A 12,366-nucleotide genomic window follows, 5' to 3' on the forward strand; every position below is an offset into this window, starting at 1 on the left:
GTCCTTCTGGGCCCAAACTTTAATTGCTGTAATAACACTTTAATTAAAAACAGATATTTAATAATTCAAATGTCATGGCTGTTACTGTATCTGCTGATAGCAGGTATGCAATGGCACTTAATTACAGAGGCATATTTAGGGATTTTGTTTCATTCTAGTTATTCCAGGAGCTGCACTTTTTATCTTACTCGTAACCAGTGGGTTACTGCACATGGCTTAGCAAAGCCTGGCAAAATTTGTGTTTTCTTGTGTAAATCCACATTCACCTCCTCCCCAAACAGTGATCTGGTTTCCCCACTAATAACTACTACCTTATAACATTTTGAGGACTTATGACTGATACAGCATGAAGAAACTTCCATAATTTTCTGAAGAGTTTTTCTGTCAGAAATACTAGTTCAATTAAATTAAATTATTTGAAGAACATGTCAATGTCATTTACTTTAGACAAGAAAATGTCAAAACATTTTGATGAAGTTGAAACACAATCTTTTGTTTTGTAAGGTACGCAGAGATCACTCTTTTTCTGATTGCTGATTAAAATGAGGTTTCAACAGTTTTGAATTACCCACAAGTTGGGAATTCCTATTCCTGGGAAGGGAGCAGCCCTGCAATAAGAATAACCAAAAAACCAGCAAAGTAAATTCATTTACATGTTGCAAGTCTCCTACCTATATTATGTGTTCAAACAAGCCTAAGTTTAATTCTTGTAACCTCAGTAGGTCAACTGATGAACACACACTCCACCTCTTCACTCAAGGGAATAAAATTTCCTTATAGCCTGCTAGGAAGATTTTTTGTTGATGAGACAAGAGCATCCTAACTCTCAAATTAAAACAAATTTTTGAAGTCCAATTAAAGTTACATTTTTTCATACTTGGCAAAGTTTCTACATATTAATAATCTGCTTTTTCTTTTCACCCCACTCAATCTAGGAAGAAGAGGGCTGGAAAATGGCTCCCAGTAATTTTCTGTCAATAATGGAGGAAGGAAACAGTCAATACAAAGGTCAGTGGAAAAAGATAACAATTGCAGCTGGAACGTTTTCTAATTCAGATTAATCTGAATGTCATTCCTATAAAGACAAACAGTTCAGCTGCCCAAACTATGGAACACTATAGAAATGAGGACATTATCTAATGTTTTTTAGGAAGGAAGTCTCAGTACCTCAAGTCTTCTTAGGAGTCTCTCAAAATCATCAAGATAATCATACAGAAAGGCACATTTCTATATGAGTGAAAGTGGCCAAACTAGAACCAAAGTGCTTTGATATATATGCAGGGGGTTTCTTGTTTTTTCTGAGAACAACAAATATGACATCTGAATAGCGAATAATTCAAAAGCACTACACTGTAAATCAGGCTTCAACATCAACGTTTTCATGTTCCTGTAACTCTTTATCCTGTATTCTTCTCATTCATGGAAAATGTCCATAGATTCATTCACCTACACAGTCTACAGCTAATCAAATTATTTTTTATTACATGTTTTGATAGAAGTATCATCTTTTCAAGGAAGGGCATGAGAAATGCTGCTGGACTATGAATATACTTGCTTCATTCAAAGTGTGTGCAATGTAAACTACTCCTGTAATAGCTAGGGGACTGGCTGATTTTTCACTTTGAGAAAGCATCCAAAAATAGGGGGTTTCAAATTTTTTTCTATCCTCTCCTCTGCACTTGATGCCTTCATTTCTCTTAAACACTAGTCTTCAGTGTGCGCTCTAGATACCAAAATGAGTTAGCAATGACTTGTGCTGGGCCTGGAAGTGAACACAGACGTCATGCTCTTGTCTAAAATGGAAAGGAGCATCTGCCCCATGAACTATAAGTGAACAGCACGATAGGACTTCAAAAGGTCAGACGAGCCAAACTGAAGTCCTTGGTTGCAGAAGTGTGCCTGGTGAAAGCTTTCAGGGGCTATTTTTGCTATATTTCATGCAGATTCTGTTCTCAAACAACTATTTAAAATTTCTTTTCTGCAGAGCCTTACTCTGCAGAGTTAGTGGCTTGCTAAAATTCCTCGTATGAAAAAATCTCAATTATTCCCTACTGTTGACAAATTACTTAGATCAAGTTGTCTGTCTGATTTGGGTTGGCCAGAGAAAAAGATGTGTACAACTTACTTGCTAAGTATACCTCAGTACAGTTTTGCCTGACCTCTGACTTCTAACAAGTAGGATTTTCTTACACATTATTAATCATAAAGCAATTTATGGCTAAAGAGGAGTTTGTCCCAGACTCTACTCTTGAATGCTACAGGAGAACCCCATTGAAGTCAGAAGGAGTTTTAGATAAGGATCAAATTAATCTGTGCTTCTTTCCTTAACTAGCCAAGAACATTACTTGTGCTTTTCTATGCACTGAGAACAAAATGGCACTTTGCAACCCAAACCCAGCAATAGCCAGACCAGTGTTTCCAATCCAGCAAGTCCCAAGAGCAATGAAGGAGCAGTGTAGAGGCCCTCCCTGTTGCAAAGTAGCAAAAAGAGGGCAGGAGGGTTTGCATTGCTACACAGGCTTAGCAACGTGCTTATCCAGCACTCTACTAATGAGCAGGTGATCTAGTAGTTATGCTTTCCAGTGCTCCCACTGTGCTTCTTGAATCCCCTGCTGAGGCTTTGCAGTCAAACAGGCTTCAATACAACCCTGAACCGCAAATTCACAGACTCCTTGTATTTGTGCAAATAGCTCTCCTCCAGGCTGTAGAAAACATGTTTGGCCATAACTTCAATGCAGGGGCTTTAAACAGTGCTTCCCAACATAGCAGTGGATGCCAGTGGTAGGAATAAACACACCACAGAAGACAATAGGTTAGTTTAATAGAAAGAGACACTCCCATATTTCGTAACTACCTCAAGTAATGACAAGTCAGGGAGATTGTGAGAGAATGGGGGATACATTTGTCACCTGAAATGTATCTGAACTCCAGTACTGCCACTCCTAAGATACCTGCTTTGGGCTCTGCAAGTATAAAATATTTTGGTGTTACTCATGCTAACTTCATGAAAGTGAGTGCTGAATTAGGGGTGTTATGCTCCTGTATGTCTCACAAGGCCTCCCAAGGGCAACTCAGCAGCCTCTTAACTGTCTGTGGAGCTTCTGTTCCTATTCAGGCACCTGAACTGGGTGCCTAAAGCCAGTCAGTGTGAGTACCTCCATCTCCCCATTACGTACTGACAGCACTTACAGGTACACTGCAATAATATGCTGTGGTAGGTCAGGCACAGGCAGCACCCTTTTGTGGTAAAGACTCCAGCCTGGCATTCAGAGCTAAACATCAGTGCTGATCTCCAGCCCATCCCTCCAGAGCCAACAGCTACTCCCTTAGCTCTAAAGGCACATAAGAAGGGACCATTTTCTGCACAGAGCAAAACCAGAAATTCTCAGAGTGGAAAGAGTTGTCTTACAAGCTTCAAAGACCAGCTGCAGTTCTGCCTATCCACAATAAGAGTCTATAGCTGTGTTGTTAAACTTCAGGTGGAGTTTTGGTTTTGTTTTTTTTTTTTTCCCTCCTAGTGAACCAAGTCTATTCGACACCATATTTATTTTTAGTAAACAGCTGTTAATTCCGCCATGCAGCACAATCCCCTGCCTCATTCACGGGCACTTAGTGCTTTTTATTGCAGGACACTCACTATTACAATGCTACCTGGTGGTTGTTCAGAATAATTCTACCTTTAAGCTGGCCATGGATAAGGTTCCTTTTTTCAAGGCCTCCAGAATCAAATCTAAAATAGCTTCTGACCAGAACAGTGTCAACAATTCCTTGTATTTTTAATTTCAGCCTGCTTTCATTTCAGTAGCAGAATTGTTGCAGGGGATAGAGTTTTGAGCTTGGTCTTTCTACGCTGGGAATTTTTTTCTGTTCTTATGTAGAAATAGCTCAGTTACTATCACAATTTGCACAGAAGTTCAAATTCATTAGTGCATAAATCTTGAAAACATCGTTGAAATAAGGGAGCTTGATTAAGAAAGGTTTATATCAAATGGCTACAACAGAATCATTTGAAGACCCTTATGGGTCCGTCTAAAGTTTACCTAAATGATAGCTGACCAAACAAACATTTTTGTTTTGTCTCACACACACATATATCCCCCTCAACACTTAAAATTAAGAAAGTCTTCCCGTCCCCTGAAACTAGTTGCTTTGTTCTTAGGTTACTTAAATATTTAAAAATATGTAGATCAGTTTTCAGAGAGACCTAAGCATTTCAGTTGCAGATTTTCCACCCCAATTTTCCCCCCTGCTTCTCCCAAGCTAGAACTACTACCTAAACTTCACTGGAATTCATGAAGACTTCTATTCTTCTAGAACTGTATTTGGCAGTTTTGCCTGTTACTACCTACCTTTGCCAAGCCCTATCCAAAACACTTATTTTTATACTGTTGTTGGAAACACCCAGTTTTTGTGTGACATCTACTTTTACATTGCAATAGCAAGAGTTTACATTGAGTGGTCTGAGTCATTACCTCTGTCTTCCGGGTTTTGTTTTTGCAGTACCTTGTGCTGTGAGGCAACAATGTCTTATTTCCCCCATTATGCAGATGGCCAGCTGATATTTGACTTGCTCGGTGTTGCAGAGGATATTTAAGTTCAGCCCAAATACCCCATGGCCCAGCCTTTAAGGTGTGTTAATACTGTGTATTGTTACCCAGGCATCAAAAGATTCAAATCCTTTTGCAATGAGGTGTAAAGTAGTAATTTTAAGAAAAGCTTCAGGCTTCAGATAATTATATTTCAATTATTAGTCACAAGCTGTTCTCTGAAATTCAGAGATACTGGAATTACCTACTGGTCTGCAGAGTGAAAACTAATACTGCTGAGATGGTGATGTTAATAGTCATGTTAGTAGACTGGGCTATCTTTTGACTCCTGAGCTAGAGAGGTATGCATATAAAATAATCCAAAGATAAGCATGAGCTGTTTTAGGAGAGGTAATATAAATTGCACTGCATACACACATGCACAAAAATAGCTCCCATAGCTAGATGACCCTGTCTGTAACAAAATACCAAGCTCTTTTGACCAGCCAGTAAAAACACAACATCCTTAGCCTCCTGACCTTACTTCAAAAATAAATTTGAAACATTTTGTTGATCTATAAAAGAACAACATAGCATCTAACACCTATGAGTTATTGATCTCTTTTCTAAAATTAGGGACCTCTAACCTAGTGGCTAATATCGCACTGGGAAAACAAGTTGCCAGGTAACATCAAAGGCAGCTGCCTAAGCTGTGGGGACTGTCACTGGTTTGCCTGCAATGGGTATTAACCACTAATCAATTTATAAATTACAATAAACAATTATGAAAAAAAGCAGCACAAAAACCTATGGATCCCTCTATGAAAAATAAATATCTAAAGCCTTGTGAAAATGTAGAACTGGCAACCTATTGACCCAATCAGGAAAGTGTCTTAAAATTCACGTAACTCCCACGTAATATCCCCTTTTCCCCAAGGCTGAAATTCCAGGCCAGCAACCCTGGAAGAGTTACCTGTTAACTAAGGCAAGTCAGCTTTCCCTCTTGAAATACTACACATCTGTCATGCCATCTGATGACTGCAAGTATTTTGACGAAATTAGTGTCTATACACCTTTGAGTTTCCTTCCTCATTACCAAAAAAATCCACTGTCTTCTCTATCTCTACCATTTTCAGTTATGAAATTAAGACTACTCACCTGCAAGAACTATACCCTATGTGTAAAGGCACAAATACTCTGCACATAATTGGACACTCAGAATTCGTGGAGGATGGAAATAGCAGCCAGTGTTATGGTAACTGGACTAAAACTTGAATCATCTCCTATGGGTACTGTGAAAACCTTCCTGAATTTATAGTGGCTTAGAAATGGCAGTGGGCACAGGAAAAGAGTACCTTGTACAAAACAGGTTCATAAAGAAGCCTATGTCTTTAAGTGGAAAGCTGTCATTTTAAATCATCTGGAAATTAAATTAGCACATACTGCTGGAGATTAGCTGTCATTTATAAAGACAGTATCAGAGCTTAAAATGCAAGGAAGTGAAAGATATTGATTAGCTCAAAAAAAAAAACCAAAGAACAAAGGTGTTGCTATTACAGAAGAAAAAAAGTACCTTTTGCTAATAGCAGAGAATTCAGATATGTACTAAGCTTTCCAGATTTCATTTAGTTTTCTTTTTAAAGAGCCAATTGCAGTTTGCCTCACGAAAAATGAAAAAATGAAGAGCTGCACCTCAGGACCATTAGCTACTTCATCATAAACAGGGATTTTATTTTTTTTTAATCAGTTTACATAAGCTTGCCTTCTTCCTGGAGTTCGGTCTCCTTATTACTTATCTTTCACATAACACTAAGAAATAAAGGTGCTGTATCAGGTAGGCCTTCTCTCTTGTTGGAGAAGACTTCAACTGCCTCTCAGTTACTGCATCAAGCTTAAAACTCCCCAGAATTAAAACTCTGTGTGGCTGTACATCACTTATGGATTGGATGCAGGTTACTGTTGTCAGACTCACTGTCCCCTCACACTCCCATTTCCATGTTCTCTGTGCAGGCTTTTATGCATAATTCTAGTGCTCCTGGCCCGTATTTCAGCCTCATATGAATTACTACAAAGGCTAAACTTGCAAGGTTGCAGCAGTTTTCACTTAGCATTAGATAACTGAGACAGAGGCAACAAGGAAAACTTCCTGGTTTAAATCAAACACCTTCCTTTGGTGCCCAAGCCTGCATTATGCAAGCCAAGAGACATGCATAGAGAGCATATTCCTCGGGACAAGAGTCATCTTTTTGACTTCTTCGTGGTAAAGATTTAAGCGTGACACTGAAGTGGTGAGAAAAAGAATGCCAGCATTAGGCACGATACGGTTCAGCCGATACTGTACTACCTGCACTAAAAGATGAACAGCACTCCAGGCGTTCAACTTTACAACTAGAAAATGGCAACCTCCATAGCCCATTATCCTCCTGCAATCTGATACCAATTTACAAAAAACAGTTAACCTCAAGATTTACAGATCTGAACACAACATGGCTCTGAACTTGGTAAGGGTCTCTAGAGTCTGTTACTTTCATACAGCAAAGAATTTAATAAAAGCTGCCTACAACTACCTATTTTATGCCTCTAGAAGCAGTTGGAGAAACCAGTGGCTTCTAACTTTTTTCGCCTTTTTTTCTTTCTTTTGGATAACAGCCGTTTGGCAGAACAGAGATGAGGGATGGGATTTTCTCCAGGATCATGACCCCGAGCTGATCAAAGAAGAGAAACGGGAAGAAGTAGAGGCAGAGATCAGAGTGCAGGTGTGCTTACAATAGTAAAAGGACACTAATAATGTGCATTGCCTGTGTATATCACTCTAAGATCACAGCTGTAAGAGCCAATCCTGGCATAGACCCTACCTCCTTCCAGAGTCCCTACTGTCTGTTCTTTACTTTAACACTTGTTTAGCTGAACATTTGTCTGAGGTGTGGTGGCCAAACAGAAGACTTAGAAAGATTCAGCTGTGTTTTTCTGCATAGGTTGGCGAATTGATGCAACAGAAACTCGAGAATCTCAAACTGGCCGTGGATGGAGAGAAGAGTAACAAACAGGAAAAAGGAAGTAAAAAGGTAAGAGCAGCCAGTTGTGAGCATTCAGGGTAAACAGCAGTTCTCTGCTCAGATATAGTGGTATTCAGTGCAAACCCTATTCTCACAGATACCAATATCAAAACATGTACTTTAAAAGTTTACTGAATCTTAAGTAAGAAACCTTTAAAAATCTGTTCACCTGTGGCTTTTTTCAGGGCCTTTGCCTTTAGCTATTTTTATTATTCAACGTTTATAAATATTGCTTAGGACAAGTTGAACTATTCGAGAGATAAATCATTACAAGATAGATCAGATTTTCGAGAGGGATACACACCCTCTTGAAATCCTCTGATCCAGTCAAATAGAAAAATCTAAATAGACCCTTCTCTTCAGGGTGACAGGTTCAGATTAGTCTTCCATGGAAGGTGTGGACCTGCGTGCCAGTAAGTTCTCCAACTGCTGGCTCTTGTTCTTCTAAATGAGAACTGGTTAATGGGTTTCAAAACTGTACACCAAAAAAATTCACCCTTTGTTTATCTGTCACAACACATAGATCACATACAGCCAGGTACAGATTGTTCAACAGTAAGCAGTGCTTACTGTTGAAGGGTTTGGGGACTAGCAATTAAGCCAAGTTTATTTAAGCATATAAAATAGGTTAAACATGTACATTATTTTAGTGCGTGTTACCCACTGAAACACAGCACACATCATGTTCACATCTAGTTTCACAGCATTACCATATGCAGAATTCCACAGCTCGCGGTTCCCTGAATTCCTTACCCAAGCATTTAAACTATGGATCCTGTCAGTGCAAAATAACTCAAAGCTTACAGACCCTACCATTCAATCAACAGATCCACTTAAAATCCTCAGGGCAAATAGCCAACTCTAATTTCATGTTGTATTTCATTTCTATAATCCCTTTACCATGCAAATACTTGCTGTTGCAGTACTTCTACTCAAGTTATCTTTAAAAATGCTTTTTCACCTGTCAAAGGTGCAGGGCCAATTTAATAATGCAAGACTGGAGCGACTCTGAAAACTGATATCAATTAGATTGCTAAATCTGTTTCAAAAATAGGGAGGCTTAAGGTAACAGACAAAATATTGTAACAGTCTTCCCAAAGTTGTCACGGGCAGATGCATTTAGATCAGCTGTCAAAACGGCTTCAAAGTGTTACATTGGAATTACAAAGTTTTATGTTAGGGTTGGTTTTTTCCCTTCAGTGTAGTATTGGAATAGGTTTGGGCAAAGGGAGTTAACTTTTTCCCATGTTGTGCCAGTAGCCTGAGAGAATGAGGGAGGGCGGAAGAGGGGAAACAGTACTAATTAAATAATACTAAGGATTTTCTCTAGGGAGAAAAAAAAAATGTCCTATTTTAGGGATGGGGGATGGAAAGAAGTATCCAGTTTTAGTCAAAACACATCTTCCCTATGCAAAATTATTTGAAATGTCCAATCAGCATTGGCAAAGGCTTTTTCTGATTAGTATTTGCATAAATATCTCAGTCCATAAATCAACAGTGTGTGCATACCTGTGTACATAGACCAGATTTTCATAAAGGAAATCTGAAGTGTATATAACAATAATGAGCTGGAAAGTTTTGGAAGCAGCTTATTAAATTTGTTATTCAGCAAAAATCCTCTAGTTTTTCAAGGCATGTGTTACCACATTCTGAGTCCCATACGTCTGCCCCCCCTCCAACTATGCAATGTGAAATAACAGTGGGTTTGGATTCACATTGTAGCCATGAACACGCATGGAGCAGTGTAAAACATTTTTGCCTTCTCCCAAAAGAGATATTCTGCAAAGAAAAGCATTCTCAGGAAGATTCAATATTCTTCAGAGAATTCAAATCTTTTCCTGCACTCTTTCAGTGGGGAGTGGGCAGCAAGGGTAATTTCTTTAAGTAAACTCCTTAAAGTGGAGTTTTCTATGTAGGGGTGGTTACCCCCAATTCATGGTGCCACATTTGGCCATCCCCTCTGTTGTAAGAGGAGATTTCTTCTACTTTCTTTACAGGAAGACACCACAGAAGAACTAAGACTTTTTGTTGCTGTCAGGGAACAGTTGATACCCAGTGGTGTACAGGAACAGATGGCTTCTTCCTTTTCAAGCACACTTTAGGATAAATAGTTTACAACCAAAAAAAAAAAGTCCATATTAAAAAAATCTGCCTGATCCACAAGAAATAATTTGAGTTTGAAATTCTGTTTGAAAATCCCTTTTGTGGTGAATTCAGTGAGGATATTTTGGAATTGAACTCTAAAAAGGAAAGCTAATTGCTCCTTCCCACTCAGTGTTCCAGATGGCTCAGGTCTTACATAAACAAAATTTAACAGCTCAGGCATATGTGTAGGCCACTCCTTTATTTCCATGCACCATGCTTTCTAGGCTGAACTTTATCACTGGTTCCCAAACCTTCAAATACCAATTAATACTAAAAGCTAACCCTTAACCCTATCAAGAATTGCTCTTACTGCCGCTGAGATAAAAAGGCCATTTACCACCTTCACAGGAGAATCATTTTGGGTGGAAGGACAAATTGCTTTTCTCATTACAAAGGGTCTCCAGACCATTAGGCCAGTCTGCAAATACCTCAACTAATTAGATTGCACCTAGCATGCAACAAGCCACACCACTACCATTTGAGGCACAGATCCCATATGCCTGTATCCATGTGGGAAGCATCTCACCCACAGACTGTCCCACTATTATTTGCTCATTGGGTCCAGCATTGATGGCATATAGAGAACTAGTGTCCTTGTTGAGAGTCACACTGTGCTGGACTCTTGATTGCTCCAGACGGCTCCTGATCTGATGAGTGTCACAGAAGACAGGATGAGGGTACAACAGAAACAAAGGAACGTAGTTCAGCTCTGCTGCAAATAGCTTTTTTCTTCACTGTGCACAGTGGCAGCTTGTCATCTGCCCAGCAGATGTGCCCAGATTGCCCAGCAAGCTGTGATTGTAAGCACCTGTGTAAAGTCACATTGAGGAAAGATTTGAAGGGAGACTGCCTCCTAGCGAGGGGTATGCATTGATGTCTAGGAAGGCGGGCAAAGAAATGCCAGAAGGTCAAAGTCCTGACCCTGTATAGCTAGATGAGCCTGTTATAAAGCACCTGAAGTGACAGAGGAAAAGGCTAGCACTTTCTGAAGTAATTGATTTCTAAAAAAATTGGTGGCATCCTCATGCCGGCGCAAGCTTTTCTTGGTGAACTGTTGTTCTTCCGAGTCCACCCCTTTCTGCTGGCAATCCAAGCTTCTCATGTGGGTGGCTCAACACAACCCACCAGCTTTACAAGTGTTTCTTCTAGATGGTTTCCATGTACCCAGCCGTGGTACACAGAGGGCTGAGCACCCAAAGGTGTTTCTGTTGGTAATCTGCAACTACACCACTGCAGACCTGGCTTCTATAAACGGACTTTGCACCCAAAGAGCTGACAGATGAACTCTACAGTTACTGACCTGGAAGTTACACTAGTGCTTATCAGGGTGCTTTTTGTCAAGCCTATTGTACTGCTTTTCCTGCTCTGCTCTCCTAAGGATTTGCTTCTGATCCAACTGCAGGTAAAACAATCCCTTTTAAGTGAACATACCCACACATACACAAAAAGCATGGCAAGAATTCAGAAAAAACAGAAAGAGGAGGCATGGGAACCTAAGTGTGTAAAACTTGGCCTTGCTGCCATCTCAGCCCAGCTTTGTATATCCCTTTTTCATGCAGTCAGGCAGAAGCAAACGAAACCACAAGTTAACTATAGCAATGGCTACAACAAGAATATTGACATCAGTCCAAAGACTTGATAAGAGCAAAGCCATAGTGAATAAGGCCAGAAGGCAGGCTGGCTCAGAACTGAGGAAAGGCTATGTGCAAGGACAGTGATTCACAATCCCTGTTAGGTTTTCTGTAGCTGATGGAGATTAGCATCCAGAGCTCTCAGCCAGCTGTGGGGGCTGTAACATCTTTGGACACTGTAGCTAAATCCAACAGGGACCACAAATCAGAGCCCCTCATTTAGCAAGGGCTTAATCATCACGGGAACATCTTTGTCTAAGGACTTTTTCAGTACAAGTATCAGAAGCTGCCCTCTAGATCTTGGCACTGCCAGAAAAGATTTCTCAATCCAGAGCAGATACAGACACAGTACAAATCTGCAACTACTCAGCCTCCCATCCAAGCACCACACATGACCTAAGGAATCCACTCAATTCACAGGCTGCTGCTTATACACTGTTATTTCCCTTAAACCACAGGAGTACTTTCCTCTTGTTACTGCTCCACATACTTGGTGGTAGTAGCTGCAGACAGCTGATGGCAGCAGGACTTGTATAATCACAGCCAAAGGGTGACACAGGGTGAACACAAACTGTTCCAATGTGGAACAGTTCTCTCAATGCAACATTTTGGCTACCCTCTCCCTTCTGGTGCCAGAGACACTCTGCTTTGGGATCTGGTCTGAAATCAGGTCTGTGTTTGCTCATAGCAACCTCTGAGCTATTCAAAACATTTTCATGAGCCCACACAGTAAGACAAGATACCACACTGAGCATAGAAGACAGCCTTCTGTCATCTGCCAGCTAATAAACTAATGCAGTTCACTACATGTGACTTATCAAAGCAGAAAATAACCAAGTAAAATGATGGCTACACAGAACCTAGACTGACATTTCAAGGATAGAAACAAGGAGATTTCCATTGCAAATTATGGGTATGTTCACATTCATTAAACATTATCATTTTCTAAATAAAAGCAGTTCCCAATAAGACTTTTTGGGGGAAAGCCATTGTCTACAATTCATATTT

At 40.0% G+C, this 12,366-nt stretch overlaps 1 protein-coding gene across 2 annotated transcripts in view; it reads left to right on the plus strand.

The window, feature by feature from the left end:
- Positions 1–12,366, plus strand: part of IQCA1 (IQ motif containing with AAA domain 1) — a 110,548-nt gene that overhangs the window by 64,644 nt on the left and 33,538 nt on the right. For both annotated transcript variants that reach the window (XM_064452163.1, XM_064452164.1), the window contains exons 9-11: positions 936–1,008; positions 7,176–7,282; positions 7,502–7,591. In XM_064452163.1, the coding sequence (XP_064308233.1) occupies positions 936–1,008; positions 7,176–7,282; positions 7,502–7,591 (270 nt within the window). The remainder of the gene's footprint in view (positions 1–935; positions 1,009–7,175; positions 7,283–7,501; positions 7,592–12,366) is intronic.

The sequence above is a fragment of the Phalacrocorax carbo genome, chromosome 5 (genome assembly GCF_963921805.1).
Source record: "Phalacrocorax carbo chromosome 5, bPhaCar2.1, whole genome shotgun sequence".
In the NCBI taxonomy this organism is placed as follows: Eukaryota; Metazoa; Chordata; class Aves; order Suliformes; family Phalacrocoracidae; genus Phalacrocorax; species Phalacrocorax carbo.